Consider the following 26,830-nt stretch of genomic DNA (forward strand, 5'->3'; position numbering starts at 1 on the left):
AAGGTTCTCTGCATGCAGGAACAGAGGGGAGGGGGTCATGTGTACCTTATTCCTGGAGTCTCCTAACAGCTGAGGAGTACACAGTGCAGAGGAGAGAGGACAGAGCATTACATTCCTCAATTTCCCTCGGGATAAATAAAGCTTCTTGAATCTTGAATCTTGAATCTGCAGCAGCTCGGTATTATTACACTGTTCAGAGACATCAGGGGTTCTGACCCATGAAGACCCCCGCAGCGTGGCTCACTGGAGGGGTTTTAGATGCTGGCTATCGTCTGAACATAACACACTATGTAGAATACAACCAGAGCAAAGCGTAGAAGAAGAGAGTACTTCTGTAAACAACACGGAGGGTTGAGTCCTGCAGCAGGGAGTATTTAAATGAACAGCAGGTATTACCAGAGCGTCGGCGACGGCTGCCTCCACCTCGGTGCCGGTATTCAGGACCTTCATGGCGTTGACGGAGGCTGAGATCCGAGCCTGATGGGAGAGCCGGTCTGAGGAAGAAGAGGGCATTAAATGACTGAGTGTTTACAACATTTTAAAACATGTAGGTGCCAATGCAAGCTCAAAGGCAAACTATGAATAACCAAAAGCAGAGCAGAGAGCAGCCGGGGGGGCTTAAATAAAAACAAACACGAGGTACCACACCAACAGTGCATCGCATAGAATCAAAAACAAGCTGTACACATTAAAAATCTTCCAAATTAAAAGTCTTTCAAAGTAAAAACCCTTCAAAATAAAAGCCTTGCAAAATAAAGTCCTGATGAAATAAAAGCCCTTCAAAATAAAAGTTGTGAAAATGAAATGTCCTGCAAAATAAACCCTTCAAAGTAAAAGCGCAGGCTGATAATATCCTCCTCTCAGAGATGGATAGGAGCATGCAAGAGGGGCTTCACAGAGCAGGAGCACTCAGTCAGACAGGAGGCTGAGTGCTGTGCTCCTGAAGCCCCCGGTCACCTGAGTGTCCCTCTGCAGAGGACAGGGCGCTGGTGGAGCGGGAGTGACGTCGAGTCGCTGCAGGAAGGTTAGGAAGACATACAGAGAACACACACCTGCCTTAGTATCATCACAGCGGGGGTACAGACTGATCAGCTGATCAGCTCACAGGTTCAGAGCATGCACGGGAGGGGCAGGCCGAACACAACAGCTGTACATATAGAGTCCCTGGGATCAGTGCTCTCCCTTTAGGGTTGTGCAGTACTCACCCAGGGGGGAGAACCCCCGGGCGGGGCTGGTGTCACGGCTGCTCTCGCAGCTGGTTTCCCGGCTGCAGCCCTGACTCATGCTGGGGCGGGGGATCCGGCTCCGGGCTGGGGGAGCACGGGTGGAGGGGGGGACAGAGAGAAAGACAGGAAGCAGCAAGAGGGGGAGCGTTTAGCCTGTAGCACATGCAGCCACACACACACACACACACACACACACACACACACCTGCAGAGAGTTAGTGAAGAGAGTCTGCAGGGACAGGGAGAGTGTGAGGAAGAGGGGTGTACGCATGTCTATGCAGGGCAACCTTTAAAACTCATGTCCTGTTACCTGCAGCTCTAATGAGACCTTCAGGTGAACAGTTTGAATTAGGATAAATATCAATAATACGAAGACTGAAAAAGCGGATTCTTCCTGATCATACTGTAAGTCACAGCCTTGATAATTCTGCATACATAGTTGTTTTGTATTTGTTTTTACATAAATTAAATGTGAAAAGGTCAAACCTGAAGATATTTCATAATCATTTGGGATTTCAGGATTTAAAATATCACATTCATTTTCAACAAAACTCAACAGCTTTTCCCAGCTTACCGGCGGCGGCCCGGGAGGGGCTGGTCTCACGGCTGCAGCCCTGGCTCCGGTGGCCCCGGGGCCGGCTCTTGTCGCTGAGGCCAGTGGGGGTGCTGCCGGCGGAGGGGGGGGCCACGTTCGGCCTCGGGATCCGGCCGTATGTGGAGCTCAGCAGCCGGCCGGGGGAGCCGGACCTGCTGCCGGCTGAAACACGGGGGGGGGGGCTTTAGACTAAGTTGGAGAATAAGTAGTTTCTTAAGTTTGCTTAAATAATATTAATAAAGACTGAAGAAGATTTAGAGTTGATGTCTAATCATCTGATCTCCCTTTATTTAAATATATTATTCCCTGATTTATTCAGGATGCTTTATTTGGTCAGAGTGTAATTTCATTTGTACAAATATTTGTATTGTTCTGTAAAAGTAAAATGATTACATTTAAATAATATTTAATGATCGTAAAAGTGATTTTAAAGAATATATTGGACATTTATAAATGTTACCTCTTGTAGGAACAGACATTTTTTATTATATTTACTATACTTTATTCATTACATCAACACATAATAGTGTTCTGGATATCTCTTGGTGTAAATCAGATATTAGGATTTTAAACCTAACGTTTCTAGTCTTATTATTGAAGTTAATTAAAGTAGATTGTTATGCTTTTATTTTGAAAATCAAATGGTTTTCCACCAGGAGAAGGTCTTTATTTCTTAGATTAGAAACACGGAGATCTACTCACGCTGAGACTGGGAGGAGATTTTCCCCCGGCTGCGCCCCCGGCTGTCCGTCACACAGGGACCGGTTCCTGAGCTCGTCCTACGGGTCCGGACGCGACCTGAGGACAGGAAACACAGACAGAGACACTCAACGTCTCTAAAGTCAATCAAAACTAAAACACTGGACCGTATCTACACTTCGGTCATGCTGAAACACAGGGAACCACAGACAGGAAACAGGGGCATGACTTCGGATTTTTCTCCACAAATCATCCGCAGGTAAACCCTCCTGCTTTAAAATCCACCAGCTGGAACCAATGGAGCCAAGGTTGATAATAAATACACAGTTCAAAACCCTCGACTTTTAAGGGGAGAAAAACAGGTTTCTGTTCCTAAATTGTCTTCAAATAATCCACACTTTTGAGGACTTTTGTCTGTACGCTTTAACCTCCACAGATGAACCGAGGGACCGTACAGCATGCGCACACAGACGCGCCATGCATTGACTGATAATAAGCTATGTATATTTTTACCTGTTCTGAAATACATCCTTAAAAAGGATCAAAAAGGACTGCAGGATTATTATTTTTGAATAAAATTACATTTCATTCAAATGTATAAAATTGTAATAATTAAAAAACTTTGAATAAAATAAAAATGCATAAATAAAAAACATAATGTCTGAACAGAAATTAAAATATATTCAAATAAAAAAGGAGATACAAATAATAAATAGTAATATTATAAAATACTCGAAAATAAATGAAACGTAAAGATTAATGCAATGTCAAAATGAAATCCTTTCAAATAAAGACAAAGACATCAGATGAAAACAGCAGATATTGTGATATGCAATAAATAACAGGATTACATCTTAATGACACGGACTGAACCATGCGCAGACAGACTGTCCATGCTGAGACAGAAGACATCACTACAGTACTGATGGGGGGGGGGGGGCGGAGCATCTCCCCCCCACAGGTAAACACAGCTTACCATCTGCATTCACAGACCAGCAGCCGTCTGCCAGAGGAGAGACAACAGGGTCAAACTACATGGGATTCTGCCTGCACCCCCCCCCCCCCCACTTACTGCAAAACTAAACGTGATTAAAACTCGCAGCTCAGGGAAATCAAGACCAGAACCTCAGAGCTAACCCCTGCAGAGATCAGCACTCTGTAGTCCTACTGTCTGCAGCACCGGGGAAACGTAGTTCTTAGGAGTGCTGAGTCTCACCCAGCGAGGCGTAGGACCCGGGGGGGAGGGCGGAGGCGGAGCTGAAGGCGGACGGCACGGCGGGCATCCTGCGGGAGGTGGCCGAGGCGGCGGCGTTCACGTCCACGTCGCTGCGGGAGCGCTGCAGGGAGGCGGGGGAGGGGGCTGCCGCCGGGGGGCGACTGTGGGAGGCTTTGGCTGCAGGGGGGGGGATAAACCAGTGTCAGAGAGGGTTCATTTACACGACCTAAAATAAAAATATACAAATAAATAAAAAATATCAATAATATTACAAAAATAATTAAGATGAATAAAATAATGAATTCAAAGTAGATATAATAATATAAAATAAAGAGTTCTTTTACATACACAAATATTACAATATCAACGCATCAATGAGATGATGATTGGGCAATAATTAAATACATTGAAAATGTGCAAGATGACAGGGTTTTATTCTCAAATAAAATAAATACAATTAAATTAAATTCATTCAATAACTTCAAAATGATGGATATGAAGACGTAAAGGAAGAACAAAGTCACTCACTTCTTGTCGAGCCGCTTCCAAAAGTCTTTTTTCCAGACGCGGGTCGACTGTGAAGGGAAAAAGAAAAGGATTTTAAAATGCTAAATCTAAAACGATCTATAAAGGTGGGGAACGACTGAGACCAAATAAATACATTTTAATAAAGTATTGAAGTTGCATTAATATAAATAAAATATAACATAAAAAAAGTAAAGACACATTAAAGAGCGGAACGGAATAAAAAAAACACCATCAAACCTGTAAGACTAAAAAACTCATTCCTGATGCAAGGGGTCTCACCTGAGGCTCTCCTGGGAGGAGGAGGAGGACCGGTCGGAGGCAGGAAGTGATGTCACGCTGTTCTCCCCGCCCCTCTGGTGCGACTGCAGAGCTTTCTGATAGGACGCCTCCAGACTCAGGTACAGCTGCTCCGCCTCCCGCCGGAAGTGAGCCTGGTAACTCCAGTAGCACCTACAGAAAAACATGCTAACGTCACGCTTCTGTGTGCACGGCTTCCTGTTGGCCATGCTAACGTCACGCTTCTGTGTGCACGGCTTCCTGTTGGACATGCTAACGTCACGCTTCTGTGTGCACGGCTTCCTGTTGGACATGCTAACGTCACGCTTCTGTGTGCACGGCTTCCTGTTGGACATGCTAACGTCACGCTTCTGTGTGCACGGCTTCCTGCTCGATATGCTAACGTCACGCTTCTGTGTGCACGGCTTCCTGTTGGACATGCTAACGTCACGCTTCTGTGTGCACGGCTTCCTGTTGGACATGCTAACGTCACGCTTCTGTGTGCACGGCTTCCTGTTGGACATGCTAACGTCACGCTTCTGTGTGCACGGCTTCCTGTTGGACATGCTAACGTCACGCTTCTGTGAGCACGGCTTCCTGTTCCACATGCTAACGTCACGCTTCTGTGTGCACGGCTTCCTGTTCGACATGCTAACGTCACGCTTCTGTGAGCACGGCTTCCTGTTCGACATGCTAACGTCACGCTTCTGTGTGCACGGCTTCCTGTTGGACATGCTAACGTCACGCTTCTGTGTGCACGGCTTCCTGTTGGACATGCTAACGTCACGCTTCTGTGAGCACGGCTTCCTGTTGGACATGCTAACGTCACGCTTTTGTGTGCACGGCTTCCTGTTGGACATGCTAACGTCACGCTTTTGTGTGCACGGCTTCCTGTTGGACATGCTAACGTCACGCTTCTGTGTGCACGGCTTCCTGTTGGACATGCTAACGTCACGCTTTTGTGTGCACGGCTTCCTGTTGGACATGCTAACGTCACGCTTCTGTGTGCACGGCTTCCTGTTGGACATGCTAACGTCACGCTTCTGTGTGCACGGCTTCCTGTTGGACATGCTAACGTCACGCTTCTGTGTGCACGGCTTCCTGCTCGATATGCTAACGTCACGCTTCTGTGTGCACGGCTTCCTGTTGGACATGCTAACGTCACGCTTCTGTGTGCACGGCTTCCTGTTGGACATGCTAACGTCACGCTTCTGTGTGCACGGCTTCCTGTTGGACATGCTAACGTCACGCTTCTGTGTGCACGGCTTCCTGTTCGACATGCTAACGTCACGCTTCTGTGAGCACGGCTTCCTGTTCCACATGCTAACGTCACGCTTCTGTGTGCACGGCTTCCTGTTCGACATGCTAACGTCACGCTTCTGTGAGCACGGCTTCCTGTTCGACATGCTAACGTCACGCTTCTGTGTGCACGGCTTCCTGTTGGACATGCTAACGTCACACTTCTGTGTGCACGGCTTCCTGTTGGACATGCTAACGTCACGCTTCTGTGAGCACGGCTTCCTGTTGGACATGCTAACGTCACGCTTCTGTGTGCACGGCTTCCTGTTGGACATGCTAACGTCACGCTTCTGTGTGCACGGCTTCCTGTTGGACATGCTAACATCAAGCTTCTGTGTGCACGGCTTCCTGTTGGACATGCTAACGTCACGCTTCTGTGTGCACAGCTTCCTGTTGGACATGCTAACGTCACGCTTCTGTGTGCACGGCTTCCTGTTGGACATGCTAACGTCACGCTTCTGTGAGCACGGCTTCCTGTTGGACATGCTAACGTCACGCTTCTGTGAGCACGGCTTCCTGTTGGACATGCTAACGTCACGCTTCTGTGTGCACGGCTTCCTGTTGGACATGCTAACGTCACGCTTCTGTGTGCACGGCTTCCTGTTGGACATGCTAACGTCACGCTTCTGTGTGCACGGCTTCCTGTCTGTGAGGGATATAAACAGAGTCTTACTTCCTGGCCACGGAGCGAGCCTCTGCGTCGGCATCGTGGATCCCCTTCTTTATCGTCTCCATTAAAACGGTCCCATGTCTGCGGGGGGGGGGGGGGGGGGGGGGCGGGGAACATGGATGTATTATATGAGATTAACGTGTTTTATTTTGCAAATCTGAAACTTTATGATCCCAGAGGAGGTGTGGATTATACACATATAGATCGGGATATTTAAATAATATTTTGTTGAACACATTTGGGATTAAATCACATGAACTCACAACTTTATCTGGTTTTTTAAAGTAGTACTCCATAAATGTATTTCTTTACTCACAGAAAATACTTTATGTGACTTTAATATGAGAAAATATCCCAAAATTTGTTGGAAACGTACAACTTTTTAATCTCAGTGAAAACCAATGTCTAATTGCATGTGTGTGTTTTTTTCCTTAATGCATATCTTTGATCTGAGATAATATCCACATTTTATTGTCGTAAATTTGTCGGTGTTTCCGTAAATGTGTGGCTTTAATATCAGAGAAAATCCACGGTTTGATTCATTAATTTAGTATTTAAAAACCAGAGGATATTTAGGACCCCTTTTTTCCTCATCTCAGCAATCTTTTTTCTCGCCCTTATTCTGGCGTCGTATTTTCATGTTGGCACACACACTCTCACACTCTTTCACACACACACACACACACACTGACTGATCGATGGGAACCAGAGATCTCCCCAGTGTCGGGGCAGACCCTGACCCGGTGTCATGTTTCTTTATCATGCAGCACTCTGCACACTGTATGAGTGCTGATTCCAGAATATATAGATATTTATGATATAGAGATTCGGTCACCTCTCCAGAGAGCTGGTCGGCCACTCCTGCAGCAGCAGCTCCAGGAACTCAAAGCAGCGCCTGAAACACGGAGGAGGAAATACTCAGGGTTTCATTTCAGCTATTTAACTCTAACTAAAATACATATTGAATCAAAAGTATATATAGATAAATATAACAAATATAAATGCATGAATACAATTATAATTTAAAAAGAATGAAATAAATGAATACAAATATTAAACCCCACAACATGAAAGGAACCAATGATAAAACAATAAAGAAAAGCCTTGGGGTCTCACCTTCTGACAGCAGCAGATTTGGAGGTGCAGTTGCTGGTGATGATGGGGATGAGACGGGGGTAGTGGGTGTGCTGAAAAACAACCTGCAGTCAGCACCTGGCAGAGCGGCAGCACACCTTAATATCAATGAATGAAGAACAGCTGCACACACCTTGAGGATGAGGCGGGTGGCGGCCGTCCCGGAGGACGCCATGATCTTGGCGCTGTTGGGGACCAGGGTGAGGAGGATGGGCATTATGGCCTCCGCAGCGTGATCGAAACGACCCCCTAGGACCAGAGACAGGTGGCTGCAACCAGCACACACTCACCTTCATTCATCAGGAACTACAAGAACTACAGGGACTACAGGGACTACAGGGACTACAGGGACTACGGGAACTACGGGGACTACGGGAACTACGGGACTACGGGGACTACGGGAACTACAGGGACTACGGGGACTACGGGAACTACAGGGACTACAGGGACTACAGGGACTACAGGAACTACAGGGACTACAGGGACTACAGGGACTACAGGAACTACAGGGACTACAGGAACTACAGGGACTACAGGAACTACAGGGACTACAGGGACTACGGGGACTACGGGGACTACGGGGACTACGGGGACTACGGGGACTACGGGGACTACGGGAACTACGGGGACTACGGGACTACGGGGACTACGGGGACTACGGGGACTACGGGGACTACGGGAACTACGGGGACTACGGGGACTACGGGAACTACGGGGACTACGGGAACTACGGGGACTACGGGGACTACGGGGACTACGGGGACTGCGGGGACTACAGGAACTACAGGAACTACAGAGACTACAGGAACTACAGAGACTACAGGGACTACAGGGATTACAGGAACTACAGGTACTACAGGGACTACAGGGACTACAGGAACTACAGAGACTACAGGGACTACAGGGACTACAGGGACTACAGGAACTACAGGAACTACAGAGACTACAGGAACTACAGGACTACAGGACTACACAAGAACTCAGAGACTACAGGAACTACGAGGTACTACGGGACTACAGGGACTACAGGAACTACAGGAACTACAAGAACTAACAGGACTACAGGAACTACGAGACTACAGGGACTACAGAGACTACAGGGACTACAGGGACTACAGGGGACTACAGAGACTACAGGGACTACAGGGACTACAGGAACTACAGAGACTACAGGGACTACAGGGACTACCGGCTACGGGATACAGGACTACAGGAAAACTACAGGATAAACTACAGACTACAGGACTAACAAACTACAGGGACTACAGGGACTACAGGAATACATAACTACAGGGACTACAGGAACCAAAACTACGGGGACTACAGGGACTCAATACTACAGGGACTACAGGACTACAATACTACAGGACTACAAAACTACAGGGACTACAATAACTACAGGAACTAAATAACCACAGGGGACTACAGGAACTACAGAGACTACAGGAACTACAGAGACTACAGGGACTACAGGGACTACAGGAACTACAGGAACTACAGGAACTACAAGAACTACAGGAACTACAATAACTACGAAGCTACAGGGACTACAGAGACTACAGGGACTACAGGGACTACAGGGACTACAGAGACTACAGGGACTACAGGGACTACAGGAACTACAGGAACTACAGAGACTACAGGGACTACAGGGACTACAGGGACTACAGGGACTACAGGACTACAGGGACTACAGGGACTACAGAGACTACAGGGACTACAGGGACTACAGGAACTACAGAGACTACAGGGACTACAGGGACTACAGGAACTACAGGGACTACAGGAACTACAATAACTACAGGAACTACAGGAACTACAATAACTACAGGAACTACAATAACTACAGGGACTACAGGGACTACAGGAACTACAATAACTACAGGGACTACAGAACTACAATAACTCAGGACTACAGGAACTACAATAACTACAGGAACTACAGAACTAAACAGAACTACAATAACTACAGGGACTACAATAACTACAGGGACTACAATAACTACAGGGACTACAATAACTACAGGGACTACAATAACTACAGGAACTACAATAACCACAGGGACTACAGGAACTACAGGGACTACAGGAACTACAATAACTACAGGGACTACAGGGACTACAGGGACTACAGAGACTACAGGGACTACAGGGACTACAGGAACTACAGGAACTACAGAGACTACAGGGACTACAGGGACTACAGGAACTACAGGAACTACAGGGACTACAGGAACTACAATAACTACAGGAACTACAGGAACTACAATAACTACAGGAACTACAATAACTACAGGGACTACAATAACTACAGGGACTACAGGAACTACAATAACCACAGGGACTACAGGAACTACAGGGACTACAGGAACTACAATAACTACAGGGACTACAGGGACTACAGGAACTACAGGGACTACAGGGACCACAGGAACTTCCATAACTACAGGGACAACAGGAACTACAAGAACTACAGGAACTATATATATTTGGTTGTCTTGTGGATGGTCTTACCCCAGAGTGAGGCAGGCCTCCCTCACCACCTGGGAGCGCAGGTCCTTGGCGGACATTTTAAACGCCGCCTCCATCAGACGCAGCTGTTGCGGAAACGCATCGAACTCTGCGGCGCCGGCCAGCAGCAGCGAGCGCACCTTCTTCAACTGCAGGAGACACAGACAGGAAGTGAGGACAGGAAACATCAACACACTGATGTTCATAGAGAGGGAGGGACGTACAGCCGCCACCCGGAGCTCCCAGTCCCTCTTATCGTCGGACAGGACGTCCCGGATCTTCGTCATGGCCTCCTCCACCTCCCTGTTGGAGTAGATCTGCAGGAGGACAGGAGGATGCATGTTAGTGTCCGGTGTTTCCATGTTTACCTACAAGTGAGTTAAAGGGAACACAGGGACTCCTCACCTGCACTTTGGGGACGTCCTCGAAGGCCTGGATGAAGTCCTCCTCGTCCACCGCTCCGGTTGCAGAGCCTTCCCTCCCTGCAGACCACAGGGAACGCTTTACCAGCCGGTTTATATCAAATAATACTCCATAAACCCAGGTCATTGGATTAAAAGGGGCATGGGATATTAAATAAACCCCTTTATTTTTTACTTTTCTTCCTGCTAAACTATTTTATGCCATGTTTGCAGAGATATCTTGTGCATAAAGGTGCATGAATAAAACCCGCATACAAAGATAAAAAAAGAAAGTGCAATAGATTCAAATTCTAAAGATAGAGCCGAATAAAAAGAGCGCAATTCATTTTAAAAAGTGAAATATAATGAATAGTAAACACGCAGAAAAATAAAGAGGAATTCATTCAATTACAATGAATACAACACAATTAAAACATGTGAATTAAATAAAACTGTAAAAAGGTTACAAAGAAATAATAATGAAATGTTTTAAAAATGTTTCGCATTGTTTATCTGGTGCAAAGGACTAGCCAACAGGACTTTAGGGAACGTAACATGAGCTAAAATGCAGATAAGCAGCCGGTAGAGTGGATTAAATGACCTCCCTGTGGCCACAGCTTAAGAAAGGCTTGTGTCGTCCGGGGGAAGTAAAGATATCTGGGGAGTCTCTGACCTGCAGACTTGCTGCTGGAGCCGGGCCTCCTGAAGGAGCCCATGCTCAGAGTCTTCTTCCCGCACAGCGAGCCTCCTCTGGACGAGGAAGAGGAGCGGACGCCGTCCCCCGAGTCATCGTCCTCGAACGCTTTGTCTGGAGGAGGGAGAGCAGGTCGGGTCACATGACTGAACAACGAGGCGGAGAGAGAGGCATCCCAGCTATGTGGACTTCCCGGATCCCAGAGTCTGCAGCTCTGAGACTGATGTCCTCAAGAGGAATAATGGAGAGAGAGAATGCTGCAATCCTGAGCAGGAGCTCCTCAAAGGTAAATAAGATCAACAACATAAACAAATAACACAAACAACCGTCAGAGAGGAGAGTCTCCTGTGGGACAATCGAGTGCCACGTGAGCTCAGGCAATCAATCCTCTTCCATTATTCACTCACACACACACACACACACACAGACACACACAGACACACACACACACACACACACACACACACACACACACACACACACACACACACACACACACACACACACACACACACACACACACACACTTGTAGTTTTCTCATCCTTGCAGGGACAAAGAACAGCGCAACGGCAACATGAGGTGACAGTGTGTGTGTGTGTGTGTGTGTGTGTGTGTGTGTGTGTCTCCCAGGGACAGAGAGAAAGTAAAGTGCTTTTCATGCAGGAATGCAGTTCTCAGCGTCTCTCAGAGGCACACGTGTTGCTCCTCTCTGTTTTACATCACATCAGAGTGAACGTCTTTGAGTTTATGACCAACAACACATTTCTGATCGGAGAGGTGAGCAATCAAACCCTCCGCCTCACCTCATGCAAACACACTAAAACAAAGCACCAAAACAAACCAAAAGCAACCTCAGTCCCCTGCTGCTCCGTCGCTCTGCACAGAGAGCCGAGGAGCCGAGCCGACATCATGAAACCATCCTCCTGCCCCCCCTGCACTACACCTCTGTAAGAAAAGCTTAAAGCATGCAGAGCAGCAGCTTACAGGAGCAGATCCGCCTGCACACCAGCTTCCTCAGCATGCCGACACACACACACACACAGGAAGGGGAGTGTCATCATGACTCAGGAGGGAGGGAGTCTATCCGTCAGTGTTTCTCTCACAGCAAGGTCACTGCTCGCTGAGGGAGGACGGCTCCAATGTGACTTGTGGTTATATAAAAACTGAGCATCAGCTGATCAGACTTTGGTCACTTTGTGATGTCACTATGTTTTTTTGGGTTGTGCCATTAGCCAATCACCAACCACAGTACCCCCAACCCCAACACACACACCTTATCCCCTGGATCTCCTCCGAGAGCACCATAGTGTTTCTTTAAACCAATCACTTGTCAGAGGGGCGTGGCCAGCAGCAGCTCATTAGCATTTAAAGCTACACGCACAGAATCAGCAAAAGGCTGATCTGTTTGGTGTTTCAGCCAGAGACAGACTCTGGATAGATCTGAGACCTGGACTATATTGATTATAAAGAGTATGGCATTCACACTGACCTAACAAACAGTAAACCAAGTGTTGTCTAAAAGAATAAGGGAGCATGTTTATAAATCCAGAATGACCTAAAAGATAAATATAAAAGCATGCCACTGTTTCTGCTGTAAAGACAGATCCACCCAGCAGAGGGCGCTGTTTCTCCAGACACTGAAACTGTACCACTGTTTCTGCTGTAAAGACAGATCCACCCAGCAGAGGGCGCTGTTTCCCCAGACACTGAAACTGTACCACTGTTTCTGCTGTAAAGACAGATCCACCCAGCAGAGGGCGCTGTTTCCCCAGACACTGAAACTGTACCACTGTTTCTGCTGTAAAGACAGATCCGCCCAGCAGAGGGCGCTGTTTCCCCAGACACTGAAACTGTACCACTGTTTCTGCTGTAGACAGATCCACCCAGCAGAGGGCGCTGTTTCCCCAGACACTGAAACTGTACCACTGTTTCTGCTGTAGACAGATCCACCCAGCAGAGGGCGCTGTTTCTCCAGACACTGAAACTGTACCACTGTTTCTGCTGTAAAGACAGATCCACCCAGCAGAGGGCGCTGTTTCTCCAGACACTGAAACTGTACCACTGTTTCTGCTGTAAAGACAGATCCGCCCAGCAGAGGGCGCTGTTTCCCCAGACACTGAAACTGTACCACTGTTTCTGCTGTAAAGACAGATCCACCCAGCAGAGGGCGCTGTTTCCCCAGACACTGAAAGTGGTTGGTCTTTACGTCTTTGCTCTTCCGTCCAAAAGTAGTCATTATTATGCAACGCTTGAATGTGTGGGCAGGTCTGCAGAATATGGAGTACTGAGTGAATCCTCCTGCATCCTAGATAGGGTTTCAGTCCCCGCTGTTATCCAGTATTCATTGCTCTCCATCGGTGCAACCTTAGAGTCTCTGTGCTCCCTGCGCTGCAGACCTCCTGACAGCCCGACTCAACACCATAAATACTCAAAAACAGATCTGTTCATTTGTGTTATTATTAGTGGAAAAATGCAAAGGAAAGAAAATGAGAACATTTCAAATTAAAGTATCTTTTTAATAAATAAATACATATAAATATATAAAAACAACCAATGAAAATAAAATATAAACTAAGGTATGAATTATTTTATATCATTTACCGTTTTTTAATGGCATTTTAATGAATTTATTTATGGAGTTTTTTATTTTTAAATGAATGTAAACAAACAGAAAAGAACATTTTATTTTATTTAACCAAAAATGTCCAAACATTTTTTTTAAATGTGAATTATGGCAGGGGTTTTTTCACAGTAAACTAAATGCATCATCTTTTCTCGACAAAACAAGCAACATCAACCCTTACTGATATTTAATTAACCCAATATGAAGTAAAATAAGATGAATTGATTTATATTAAGCGAATTGAAAGGCCTGATTTGTACAAAACTGCCTCATAGTAGAAATATTGTTCCGTGCCTCCAGGCCTGCAGGAGGAAAGTATTTATAACTCAATTATCCTTTTGTTTGGCGTCTCATTGCTGCAAGAATGTGGTTTAACATGTCAGCTTACGAAAAGGGGTTAATGTCTATCCTATTGTCACATTTATCTGATGAATGTCAAGAAAAGTGAGACAAAAACACACTATAATTATCCTGAATGATTCAGAGCAGATTTAAAGCTGATAATAAAACCGGTCCCGACAGTTAACTCCTGACATACTGACAAGATCTATTCCTCAGATTAGAACCACTCTCTTTACCGAAATACCTAAAGCGTTGGAGACTTTGAGCAGGTGAAGGTGCGCTGAAGCGGCAGGGTCTCCCGCCTCGCTGAGCACCTGTCACCCGTGGCTTTCAGTCCAATTAAGAGCAGTTTGTTATCACAGAGCTCGTTACCTGTAGGCCGGGCTTCCCTCAGCGAAACGTTCCTCTGTGGAGCTGCAGCCGGATAAACAGAGGCGTCCTAACACACGGCTAACACACAGCTAACACACATGCCCCCCCCCCCCTCGTCTTGTGACAACAGCTGACACCACTCCTACAAAATAAGAGCCGTGGGCTGCCAAAGAAGAGTCTGTCCTCCCCGTGTATCCTCCCCTCTCTGTATTCTGTTTGTCCTTCACCCTGACGCTTTGCACTCACCTGCTCAGGGCCGCACAATTAACCAAATATTCATCCTAATCACCATCTCTGCTCTCTCCCAGTGAAATACACGTGATTGCATACGATATCGTGTTGAAAATGCATGCACCTAGTCTATAAAACTCCAACACTAAAAGCCAGCCACCGGGGCTTCAAAATAAAAGCTCAAACGATTTACTTTGAAAACAGAAAAAGGGCAATCTGGAGGTCTTTGGCCTGGAAAAAGGCCATACTGGATTCATTTTGATCAGGTGAAGCTCCTCCCTGCCTGTCAGATTACCTCAGAGATGAACTCATGTTGTCTCCCCGCAGGAAGGGGGTCTTGCCTTTTGAGTTTTAATCCCGGAGCCCCCTGAGGTAAAGCTGAGCCTCGTGACGGGTAGCGAGGAGCTCCCAAAACCAGTAAGCTGCTTATAAAACTGTGGATGGGATCTGTGCAGGAATCAGACTTTAAGGGCCGTTCTGACCCACTCCTGCACAAAGCATTCTCCCTGAAAGACAGTGAACGCACCGCAGGACTAACAGGTTTCACAGAAACACGCTGGACTTTTTGACCCTTTGTGCTTCCCATACTTTCTTTTTTAGATCTACAGCCTCGATCTGACAAGCTGACGTTAACGAGATGAAAGCAATTCAATAAATATTTCAAGACTGTGGTAATATTCCGTAGAATAACTACAAAAGTCACAAAAATCAGTGATTTAAAACAAATACTGATAAGATTTAAGGTATAAATCTCCTTGAAAACATTCTCAAATTTACTAGAAATAATGACTGACCTCTGAGAAAACAATTGGGATATTTACAGGGATTAAAATGATGTCACGGAAATGTTTGTGTAAATTAACAGGAAAAACTCAAAAAGTGTGCAAGGAAGAAATGCTAATTATTCCTGAGATTAAAGTGACAAATATCCAAACACTAAAATGATGATTATTATTATATAGTTGCATTATTTCTGAGGTAAAAAAGTTGTACATTTGTAAAATACAATCTCCGAAATGTGCGACCGTGTGATCTGCACAATTATAAGCGGTTCATTCTTGAAGCAGTTGATATAATAGATGTGTGTTTTGTTCATGCATCCTCTTACCGGACAGCGGAGACAGCACCATGTTCCCCGACCGCTGGACTTCATCAAACCTGCTGAAGATGACGTTCAGCCTGCAGAGGGACGAGGGGGGGGGTGGGGGACACACCGTGAAACACCCGTTACAGGAGCTGTTGTCTCTATCTGGAACGTTGGACAGTAAAGCTTTCTTATTCTGGTCAAAGCTCTGCTCTATATCCCTGGAAACTGCATATTTTTGGGTCCAGGACGGTAAAAGGATGCTCTCCTAAGATGTTATGCGATTTTAATAGCGGAGAGCATTTGAACGCACCGTGACTGAGGCAGGCCTTTCTTCCCGAGGTCCATCCTGACTCGCTCTCCAACGTGTCGATAGATCTCGATCAGGCAGTTCATCGCTCCGTCACGCACCTGCAGCACGACAGAAACATGACATAGATATATGCAAATATAGACACTCTTTAGGATTAGAGAACACGAAATGTCTCACCAACTTAGGAGCAAAACATTTAAAATGACCAAGAAAACAAGTTCAATATTCTCCAAAATTAAGTCTGGAAATACAGGAGAAAAAACTAAAAAATGTACTTTATTTATAAATGTTTATAAAGTAAGGAGATTCAAGACAAACATGTAGGATACAAAAAACATTTACCTGAAATGTTTCACAAATTTCTGAGAAGAAAATGTTGAATCTCCCAAAATAAATTGAATATTCTCTGAAGCAAAAAATACAGGAGAAAAACATTGCCAACTCAGAGTAAAAACCCCAAAATGTACAAGAACAAAACCGGGATATTCTCTGATGTGAAACTAAAAACAGAAATGATTTCTGATGTTACGTTTTCATGTGTGAAAGAAAATCTGAAAGTTACATTAATTAAACAATTAATCATCTCTGGAATATTTTGTGAGATTGAGGATTATTTTTGTGGGTTGATGGTTTGTATGGGAGTGGGAGTGTGTTTGTATTCAGGAGGGAAGTTGCACGGCTTCCTGCGCTCCACAGGAAGTGTGGTTCCTGTACTGATAGACCCAAGGCGGAGCTGGGTGGAAGTTCTATAAACCAGTGTGGGTGATGGTACCTGACTGGTGGGGTCTCCCAGCAGGTTGCAGATGTGAGGGACGATTTTACTCAGCGTCAGACTCTGGGATCCAAACCTGGAGAACCAAACATGAAGATTTCTGCTCTTTATCTTCACATGAAACCCACTTCAGGTCGGACAGGTGGGATATATAGATTTATAGAGTAATAGTAAATGAGAACATGCATTAGCTCAGTTTCTTAAAGGTGGAGATTTGCTGCCTTTGGTGCTTTTTAAATATTATAAAATATCATATTTTGCAGTATTTTGTTTTGTACAAAACAAAGTATTTCAAAGTGTAGAAATATTCTTTAAAAGATGGATATTTTATAGGTTAGACAATGATGAGAAGATTCCTCCCAAATAAGAGCGTGAAAGTGAGTAAGTTAGCGTTCAAATATATCGAGAAATAAAACCAAACATAAATAAACGGTATTATTATGAGTTGAGCCTGTTGGCCTTCTGTTCTGTACGATACATCTTGGTTAAATGATAGTTAATGAGGTTATTTCAGTGATTAAAGGGCTTTCTTACACGTTGAGTGTGGAGATGAGGCAGAGGCAGAGGCCCTCTCTGGTGCGGTTGTTCTTGTGTTTGAAGCCCCCCATCATGCGCTCCCACACAAACTGGAAACACATGGAAGCACTCGTTATAGTGAGTCAGTGTAAAAGCCTCTGCACGAGGAAGACCTCCACAGACCTGAGGGTTGGCAGCCTGGTCCATGATCTTCAGCAGCAGTGCCTGGTCCTGGTCCCGGACCTGGTCCTTGGCGTCTCCTAAGCGGTCCATGAGGCTCGGCAGAACTGGATAAAGAATCCAGATTATACATTACAACAATTAAGAATCTCATCCGTGCAAAAGTACAAGAGATAGAAGAGCCTCACCTGTCCCGACCTGCGTCCTGAACCTCTCCTGCAGTCTGCTGACCAGAGCCGACAGGATGTCCATCCCCAGCAGAACCACCTGACACACAAACATCAATAACAATAAGAAAGATACAGATAACAATAAGAGAAATAACACCAACATGCTGATGAAATGCATCAACATCCAACATAGACAGAACAAAACACACCCATGTACTGTATATATACACAATGCATTACTACATTATATTTCATTTCTGCTTAAATATATATTTTTTGTATATAAAAAATATATATTTATTGCACATTTATTTATACCTAAAGGTTGTTATGTTGATATAAATATTTGTATGTCATTTAATTTTTCTATTGCACATTTGTATTCAAGCTGTTATGTTTAATACTCATATGTGTTTTGTATTTCTTCTATATCTCTGTATAAACATTGTAACATAAATATGTTTATGTTGTGTTTGTATTGCATATGTTTATTCTATTTGATTTTATATGTTATATTTTATTCCTAAATGCATTAAGCGTCTCAAATCCAAACTCAGTATCTAGATTCTCAATGAAGAGCAATGGATTTGAATGAGGACCTGCAAAGCATCATGGGTAATGAGTCTAAACCAAGATAATCCACTAAAGGAACTACAAAATAATCAGAGATCACAGGTTTTATGATACACACCCATCATATAAGCATGTGTTCTTTCATTTTATGAAGTAAAAAATAATAGTTATCCGGCACCATGAGTGAAGGGGGCGTTTGCGTTCCATAAATAGCGTGGAGTCAGCGGCGCGACAGCTTTCCTTGTCATGGGGTGGAACGGGAGGCTCAATGAACGGATAGTGAGAGCCGCCCTGCTGACACCAGAGCAACACTCACGCATCACCCGGGCTCCGCGCTCGGGCTGAGGTGCAATTTTTGGAACATCTCTACGAAACGCAGAGAGACACGCAGACATGTGGAAGGAAATGAATGGCGTCCTCTGCTGGACGCTGAGCGGTACTACACCACAGCAACTACGAACAGTCGGCAAGGGATAGGAGTGGTACCATTGAACACTCCACTACATTTACTGAACTACAGTGAGCTTTCAGGCTGACATGTTTGCATTTAAAGGAGGAGATATGCATGTTTTGTCTTTGACAGTTAAATGCAGCACCACCAACAACCACAACAACTCATGGACGCCATAATTCCACAAAGGAGTACTATAAGTACATTTATTGATAATACTTGTGTACTTTTATTTAAAGGTAAAGGATCTGAATTCCTCTTCCACCATGCATACTACTACTGATGCCGCCCTCACATAACTGCACCATTACTTGTATTATTATTTATATTTTTGACCTTGTTTTAATCATATTTAATGTATATCATGTGTTTCTGGTCTGAAGGCTGTATCGGTGTTCAAATGCTTTGAAATATGCTTTTTTGCTTCATATTTGGACTTTTTTTACAACGATCTTTATATACTTTTTCACATTTTAATCCCTCCTTACTCTACGCACTATTATACACCAAACATGTCTTTTATGTGTGAACATACTTGTCAATAAAGCTGTAATAAAGTGTCTAAAAGCCCTTTCAACTACATGTCACTGCAGGTAAATCAGTCATTGAAATAAGATAAGTGTCCTCGGAGTGTAGTGACCGATCACAGACATTTATTCAGGACAATAAACACGCTCAGGACCATTAAAGGGCATTTATCAACAGCTGATAGATAAAGCTTGTCTGCTTGCTGCCCTCGATCAATAACAAGACACTAACTCTCCTCCATCACACACACACACACACACACACACACCTGAAGGTTTTACTACCACACGGAAACTGGGCTAATGGCGCGGGTAAATTAAGCCGCCGCTGACACCCCCGTCGCCTGGGAGCCTCGGCCCCATTACACCACAGGAAGCAGCCATACGATTGGAATGTATGTATGTGTGTGTGTGTGTGTGTGTGTGTGTGTGTGTGTGTGTGTGTGTGTGTGTGTGTGTGTGTGTGTGTGATCAACCTTTAAATCCACATTTCACATCAATATGAGGTCCCTAAGAGTTGCGTCTGTAATAGGAAGTGATTTTAATTTGGATAAATATGATGCATAGCAAGTTAAAGCACTTTAGGTAACTGTACATGTTGAAAAGGATCTTCTAAATGGGAAATGTGCTTATTGGGAGTGCAAGAATTATGGAAAATCTCATTGCAGGAAGCAGGGTTTCATTTCTCTCCCGTTGTGTATACATTAGCATCGGTGGAGCTCATTACAGATCAAGTGAAGTGGGAATAAGACATCAGCAGACCCACCGCTGCTCTGCATGTATTGATTAATGTGCAGCGGCTGCCTCATTTCTGCATGCATCACATGGTAACGCTCAGGCAAGGCATGCAAATCCTGCAGCCTGGTGACAGCCTCCTGCAGAGTATATGTATTATTGATGGGCAGATACAGGTGGGTCTCTCAGACTCCATGTCAGTGATGGGGATCAAAAGGACTGAAGCGCTCCCTGAGGACAGCTTGTCCCAGACACCTGCAGGAATCCAAGCTTTAACCCTTTAATATCCGTCTTGCACATAACATCACAGACCTTTAAGACTAAGATGTGATTTGATTGGTGCTTATTTGTTTTATGTCTTACATATCTATGTTGCAGTGTTGCAGGAACCTGGGACTTCAGAGTCTGACAATAAAGCCCCCCACCCCCCCCGTGCTTCAGTGTGTTACATCACCTTGAAGTTGCTGGAGTTGACCCAAGAGCTGGCCACAGCATCCACCATGCGGTCCACCAAGCTCTGGTCCTGTTCCAGGTCGGGGCTCCTCTCCTCAGCCAGGATGAGCTCCGTGACCTCCTGCCCCACCTGGAGCCTGCCCCCAAGGTCCTTCTGCATCACCTGCTCCAGCAGAGACTCCATGCTCACCTCCTCCATGCCTGCCTGTGTGCAGCCGGCCTCTTCCCCTGTGATTGTTCAGGGGACTCTTACAGTGTGCAGGATCTGGATCTGCTGCAGGACACCCTGTTCACTCTGCTCTCAGTATCTTCAGGAGGCAGGGAGCAGATGAGCTGAAAGGAGCACCGGACCACCGGCTGCTGCTCTTCATCTCCTGCAGGGAATAAGAAACAGGTTAAATAGAGATTCATACAGGTGACTTTAATATAACTGAGGGAGGGGGGGCTCAGCAGGAACTATGACCCTGATTTAATTCATGTGTTTTACAGCATGCTCTACTATGTTGTAGGTCTAACCAACACAATTAGAGGAAACATTTTTCAAGCCTAAATCTCTTCTAAATATAAGGTCCCATTGTTGTCTTAAAAACTTCTCATTGTTATTTATTTCTGTGGTTTCTAAATAATATTGAGGTAATCCCAGAGAGTAATCAGATTATTCAGCACTTTTTTTGGTAGTTTTTTTACTTTTTATCTGCTTTAACTGTGTTTTTGTTTATGCATCATACACACCAAGGTGAATTCCTCGTCTGTGTGAAACCTTCCTGTTTCTGATTCTCTGGTTTAAGGTGAAAACAGTTCCTGTAGCAGCTTTAGCTTCCTCTGCTAGCTCACCGTTAGCCAGCTCCCATTGAAAATACAGAGGGTGATCAAAGTGATAGCAGCCGCCAACATCAAAGCGCAGCACCGCTACAATGTAACCAATCAGCAGCTGTCTCTATCACTCATGAGTCATTGATCCAGAGAGCCACTCACCGGATGATCCCAGGAAAAGATCCGAAGAGGAGACGCTTCCTCCGGCCACAAAGTACCGTTACTCGCCGGCAATAACTCACTTTCTTTTGGGCACTTTAAACTACTTTTACTCCTCCGCACGTGTTTGAATAATCACACACACCCACGGACTGTTCACACGTTATTCATGGTGATTCAAGAGGTTAACAACGTCCTTTATTTCCCCGATAAATCCCAGCATGTCGGTGGACAGACTGCAGTGACTGAAGCCGCAGAAAGGCGACCCCTGCCGGCAGCGGCGCGCCACTACACCCGCTGCAAAACAGCATTTCTTCTTCTCTGGTTTTATTTACTCACTCTAGATGAGCATACCCCCCTGCTGTTGGAGGGGAGTCAATAGTAACCCATACATTAAAAGTACATGGTTTTATAGCAGATTAGTGCAGCCCAAATCCCCCCAAATATCTGTGTGTTTTGTTGTAAAACTCGAAATTTAACACAATAAATAATTATAAATATAATATACGACATTCATTAAACATTTGAACAGACCTATTGTCAGATACAATATCGTATAAGTCTCGTTGTTGTCATTTCATGTCTTTCATAGGTAATTACGGTTCTTTTTAAGTCATGTTATGTACCTTTAAAGTCACTATGTGTGTGTTATAAGTTGTTTAAGGACCTTTTGTCTTTATTTGATGTCTTTTTGAGGTCATCATGAGTCTTCCTGAGGTCATCATGAGTCTTTCTGAGGTCATCATGAGTCTTTCTGAGGTCATCATGAGTCTTTTTGAGGTCACCATGTATCTTTTGGGGGTTGTTTTCCATCACTTGTGGTCATTTTGTGTCTCTTAGATAATGTTCCTTGTCTTTGAGGCCCCTGAGTGTGCGTCCTGAATGCATGTTTGGTAATACGTGGGTGGTTCTCTGTCAGCTGCAGGCGTCTCTGTACCTGTCAGTGTGCAGAGAGAGGGGTCTCACTCTCATTTCTGCAGCCGGGATGACAACAACGATCATCCACTTCCTGGTGAACGGGCGGCCGGAGCTCGCAGAGTTCAGCCCCGACTGCTCTGCCGCAGAGGTCAAAGGTGAGTCTGGTTTTCCTGCAGATCTAAAACTCATACATGCATTTTTATTCAGACATGCCGTTAATTGTAATAGAGGGTAATGAGTATGGCATTGCTGAGGCCTGCTGAGGGTCTGCATGTGTCTCTGACAGCTCCTCTTGAGATGTGAAGAGGAAAAAACAGCACATATGAAGCACTGGTGACACGTCGAGTGTTTAGCTTCCAGAACAGCTGACCAGTGGAAAGAAAAGCTAAATATTGTGTTGTATTTGTGCGGTTTTCTAACTGTGATTCCTCCCGTGGTTCCTTAGCGTTGTTCCGGGCGGCGGCGGAGGCGTCTCCTCATCACGTCCTGAAGATGTTCAGCGCTGATGGCCGTCTGATGAACATATCGCCCAATCTGCAGCCCAACATCCCGGAGTCCAGCTACCGGCTGGAGCTGGTGGCTGCCGAGCTCAACCGTGAGTCACTCATGTGGGAGAAAAACAACCAGAAAACATCCCATAATATTCATTAGATATACAAACACCCCTCCATTGGACTCCTTTGTTTACTTCCGGAACATAGTGACTTCACAGTGGAACACTCGCGTTCCTATTGGCTAGTGCTTCAACACATTGTAGGCTAAGGGGCGGGACATCTCTAAGTGGTTGACCAATCACAACAGAGCTACGTTTAATGTGTTTTTAGAGTAAAATAAAGTGAACACAAATCAAGAACAATCAATCAATTAGCTGATTGAGAGATAATGAATTGGCCTTTATGATTTACACTAAAATCATTTCTGATTCTACATGAATAACCTCTTTCATCATCGTTCCTTTAACAGAAACCATTGCTTTTTATATCGAGTGATTTATTTAGTGTTTGTCTGCAGGTGAGGGGATGCCACAGGAGCTGGACACCATGGAGAACAGGTGTGTGCATCATGGGATCGATTCGAGAGAGAGAGAGAGAGAGAGAACACTCATTTTGTTCTGTGTGTGTGTGTGTGTGTGTGTGTGTGTGTGTGTGTGTGTGTGTGTGTGTGTGTGTGTGTGTGTGTGTGTGTGTGTGTGTGTGTGTGTGTGTGTGTGTGTGTGTGTGCAGGCTGCAGCACCTGGAGAGCAGAGTGATGGAGGAGGTGGGGGGGGATCTCCTCTGTGATCTGAAGGTGCAGGTGGAGTCCTTCAAGAGGAAGCTGGAGGTCCGAAGCGCTCAGGATGAGACCTCACACACCTGCAGGACACACACATTAAAACTGGTGTTTGTTACAAAATAAAAGCTCCTGTAGCTCCTTCACAACACATGCTTTCATTGTGAAGGAACAGCACCAGGAAATAACTCCTCAACCACAAACAAAATAACCCTCTAAATATATTAAAATGCAAAGTACTTCATTCAGACACAACACCCTAAAGTTCAACTAGTTTCAGAGACAGGGGTCAGGCTGCTCAATCAAACCTTGAATCATTAATTAGAGGAGCAACAGAGGGATTTCAAATGCTTTCCTAATGATGCACTGGTTCATTGTGAGAGTTATTTTGTGTTGTATTTCCTGCAGAGTGTGGAGCACCTGAGCTGGATGGGTCTCTTTAAGGAGGACGGAGACCACAAGCTCCCAAAGGTCTCCCAGAAACCCAAAAGCCCTGAGCTGAGCGTGCAGGAGGAGCGGCTGCAGGTGCGCAGGAAGTACCTGAACATGAGGTGACACGTGCAGAACATACTATTTATTAAATTGCATTATATGTGGTATAGAATACTCATTGATTGACGGATGTCCTCTCCGTGTTGCCGTAGCTCACTGCAGGTGACAGAAGAAGTGCGAGAGCATCTGAAAACTCCCATCTTTGACAACTGGTGAGTGAAAATGTATTCATTGTTTTATTTATATAGTTTGTATTTAATATGGAGCAACGAAAGTATTTCTGTTTTTTATTCTGATATATGTGTATAATTCTGTACAATTAAGCCTTTGTAAATGTTGCAGCTGGAACATGTGTTATTATAATCCAGTCAAGAAGTATATTTAATCTGCTAACAATTCAAACAATGCACACTGAACATCCTGCAATAAGCAGAAAACATATTCAGTTATTTTTACACTAATTGTATGACTTATTGTGTATAATGTATTAATAAATGTAGTATTTGATCACCAGCACCAGCGATGACGAGCACAGCGCTCTCCTGTGGCCGCAGTGCAATATTACACAGCTTGTATTTTGAAAGCGCTACTGACTGCAGCCACAAGAGGGCGACCCAACGCCTGCTCATTAAATCGAGCTCTGTTCAACATTATCAGCTGAACCAATCAGAGCAGAGATGTAAAGTTAAACACAACACAGAATTCCTCTGTGTGTGTGTGTGTGTGTGTGTGTGTGTGTGTGTGTGTGTGTGTGTGTGTGTGTGTGTGTGTGTGTGTGTGTGTGTGTGTGTGTGTGTGTGTGAGTGATCAGGCAGTGGGAGGAGGCTGAGATGCTGGTGCTCCTGCAGGTGATGTTCACAGACCTGGACTTCCTGTCAGCGTTCCACATCGAGCTGGACGTCCTGCAGAACTTCCTGTTTGAGGTCTTCTGCCACTACAACAACATCCCCTTCCACAACTTCAGGCACTGCTTCTGTGTCACTCAGATGGTACACACACACCTGTCTGAAGGTCACTCAGATGGCACACACACACCTGTGTGACACACCCTGAGCAGTGTGTGTGTCCTGCAGATGTACGGGCTGATCTGGCTGACGGACCTGCGCAGTAAACTCACGAGGGTCGACCTGCTCATCATGCTGACCTCGGCGCTTTGCCACGACCTCGACCACCCCGGATACAACAACGTCTACCAGGTCCCCCCCCTCCCCTCCCCGTCTGTGTCCTCATTGAAGTGTGTGTGTGTGTTATTATGTTCTGATTATTAATCCCACAGATTAACGCTCAGACAGACTTGGCTCTGCGCTACAATGACATTTCCCCGCTGGAAAACCACCACTGCGCCGTCGCCTTCGGCATCATGGCCAAGGTACACAATCACAACGGAACACTCACGCTCCTATTGGCTTGCACTCCCACACATTGTACAATAGGCTAAGGGGGCGGGACATCTCTAAACTGGCTGAGCAATCACAACAGCTAACCAATCAGAGGGAGACACTACATACCGATTGAATACAGATGCTTGACCTCCCAGATGTTTTAAAGAGAGACGTTGTGCTTCCAGCCAGAGTGCAACATCCTGCAGAACCTGAGCAACGAGCGCTACAGACACATCCGAGGAGGCATGATCAGGTGAGGCCCCGACCCCTCCTGTCCCCGTCCCGCTTCCACTCTGACTCATGATGTATTTCTCTTCAGATGCATTCTGGCCACCGACATGGCGAGACACAACGAGATCCTCCACAGCTTCAGGAGCCTGCAGCCCGTGTTCGACTTCACCAACAAGGAGCACAAGGAAGTGGTAAAGAAAGGCCTGTTCCTCCTCACAGAGACTGGGGGGTGCAATCAGAGGTCCTAATTGAAATGTACTGCTGTGTTTGCTGCCTGCAGCTGATGAAGACCATGGTGAAGGTGAGCGACATCTCCAACGAGGCCAGGCCGATGGCGGTGGCCGAGCCCTGGCTGGACTGCCTGCTGCAGGAGTTCTTCAACCAGGTACAACACTTTACAAACACCTCAAAGTCCTGCAGAATAACTGGGAGCTGGAGGAGTGTCGCCCAGAGAAATAAAACCTGCTTCCTGTGCAGAGCGACACAGAGAAACTCGAGGGTCTACCGGTGACTCCGTTCATGGACCGAGACAAAGTGTCCAGGCCGTCGTCTCAGACCAACTTCATCCGCTTCGTGCTGCTGCCGCTCTTCTCCGAGCTCACCAAGCTGTTCCCCTGCCTGCAGGTGAAAGCTTCTGTTAAGAGTCAAAGAGAGAGATTCCTGACAGGATGATGTTGAGATCCGACCTGTGAGTAATGTAGAGAGCACTGCAGAGGCAATCCGTCCAGGAAAACATGTTTCTGCTTCTGTGTTTGTGCAGCAACACATCGTGGAGCCGGTGCTGCAGGCGCTGAAGTATTACTCCGACCTGGAGAGGGCCGGGGACCAGGAGGCCAGCACAGCGTGAGGAAGAGGAGGAGCTGACCTTCACTGTGTTAGAGCAATATTAACCTATTTAAAGGGAAGTTTTTTAAATGAATGAAATGCATCCCTGTAAAGCTTGTACACATTAAAAGAAGACGCAGCACAGACCAT

General features: G+C 45.5%; 2 protein-coding genes and 1 non-coding gene across 3 annotated transcripts in view; 2 read left to right on the top strand and 1 right to left on the bottom strand.

Annotated features, from left to right (window-relative positions):
* LOC134860827 (CLIP-associating protein 1-A-like) overlaps positions 1-23,518 on the bottom strand; it is a 32,777-nt gene extending 9,259 nt beyond the window's left edge. Inside the window, exons 1-24 of the mRNA XM_063877648.1 lie at positions 21,567-23,518; positions 20,593-20,965; positions 17,871-17,949; positions 17,686-17,789; positions 17,521-17,612; positions 16,987-17,062; positions 16,215-16,312; positions 15,926-15,996; positions 11,228-11,362; positions 10,559-10,635; positions 10,378-10,470; positions 10,157-10,302; positions 7,776-7,911; positions 7,625-7,695; positions 7,344-7,403; positions 6,512-6,589; positions 4,543-4,713; positions 4,264-4,310; positions 3,736-3,912; positions 2,523-2,618; positions 1,800-1,982; positions 1,206-1,310; positions 397-494; positions 46-69 (exon numbers count right to left, since the gene is read on the bottom strand). Of these exons, the coding sequence (XP_063733718.1) occupies positions 46-69; positions 397-494; positions 1,206-1,310; positions 1,800-1,982; positions 2,523-2,618; positions 3,736-3,912; positions 4,264-4,310; positions 4,543-4,713; positions 6,512-6,589; positions 7,344-7,403; positions 7,625-7,695; positions 7,776-7,911; positions 10,157-10,302; positions 10,378-10,470; positions 10,559-10,635; positions 11,228-11,362; positions 15,926-15,996; positions 16,215-16,312; positions 16,987-17,062; positions 17,521-17,612; positions 17,686-17,789; positions 17,871-17,949; positions 20,593-20,790 (2,415 nt within the window). The 5' untranslated portion in view covers positions 20,791-20,965; positions 21,567-23,518. The remainder of the gene's footprint in view (positions 1-45; positions 70-396; positions 495-1,205; positions 1,311-1,799; positions 1,983-2,522; positions 2,619-3,735; positions 3,913-4,263; positions 4,311-4,542; positions 4,714-6,511; positions 6,590-7,343; positions 7,404-7,624; positions 7,696-7,775; positions 7,912-10,156; positions 10,303-10,377; positions 10,471-10,558; positions 10,636-11,227; positions 11,363-15,925; positions 15,997-16,214; positions 16,313-16,986; positions 17,063-17,520; positions 17,613-17,685; positions 17,790-17,870; positions 17,950-20,592; positions 20,966-21,566) is intronic.
* On the top strand, positions 18,660-18,788 carry LOC134861190 (U4atac minor spliceosomal RNA). Its single transcript, XR_010165381.1, has one exon. It is a non-coding gene; the product is annotated as a U4atac minor spliceosomal RNA (small nuclear RNA).
* On the top strand, positions 22,487-26,827 carry LOC134860823 (high affinity cGMP-specific 3',5'-cyclic phosphodiesterase 9A-like). The gene is made up of 14 exons (XM_063877645.1): positions 22,487-22,636; positions 22,927-23,076; positions 23,493-23,532; positions 23,705-23,801; positions 24,159-24,301; positions 24,395-24,454; positions 25,054-25,231; positions 25,316-25,438; positions 25,519-25,611; positions 25,810-25,877; positions 25,944-26,046; positions 26,136-26,240; positions 26,333-26,479; positions 26,616-26,827. The coding sequence occupies exons 1-14, from the start codon at positions 22,549-22,551 to the stop codon at positions 26,700-26,702; spliced, it is 1,482 nt and encodes a 493-aa protein (XP_063733715.1). The 5' UTR covers positions 22,487-22,548; the 3' UTR covers positions 26,703-26,827.
* Positions 26,828-26,830: the final 3 nt, after the last annotated feature.

This window comes from Eleginops maclovinus, chromosome 24 (assembly GCF_036324505.1).
Source record: "Eleginops maclovinus isolate JMC-PN-2008 ecotype Puerto Natales chromosome 24, JC_Emac_rtc_rv5, whole genome shotgun sequence".
In the NCBI taxonomy this organism is placed as follows: Eukaryota; Metazoa; Chordata; class Actinopteri; order Perciformes; family Eleginopidae; genus Eleginops; species Eleginops maclovinus.

What these genes read in the sequence shown, in the direction of transcription:
- LOC134860823 (XM_063877645.1), top strand. Translation starts at nt 22,549, where the DNA reads ATGACAACAACGATCATCCACTTCCTGGTGAACGGGCGGCCGGAGCTC. An exon ending in CTCTGCCGCAGAGGTCAAAG is followed by an intron (nt 22,637 to 22,926) that starts GTGAGTCTGGTT and finishes GTGGTTCCTTAG; the next exon opens with CGTTGTTCCGGGCGGCGGCG. An exon ending in AGCTGTTCCCCTGCCTGCAG is followed by an intron (nt 26,480 to 26,615) that starts GTGAAAGCTTCT and finishes GTGTTTGTGCAG; the next exon opens with CAACACATCGTGGAGCCGGT.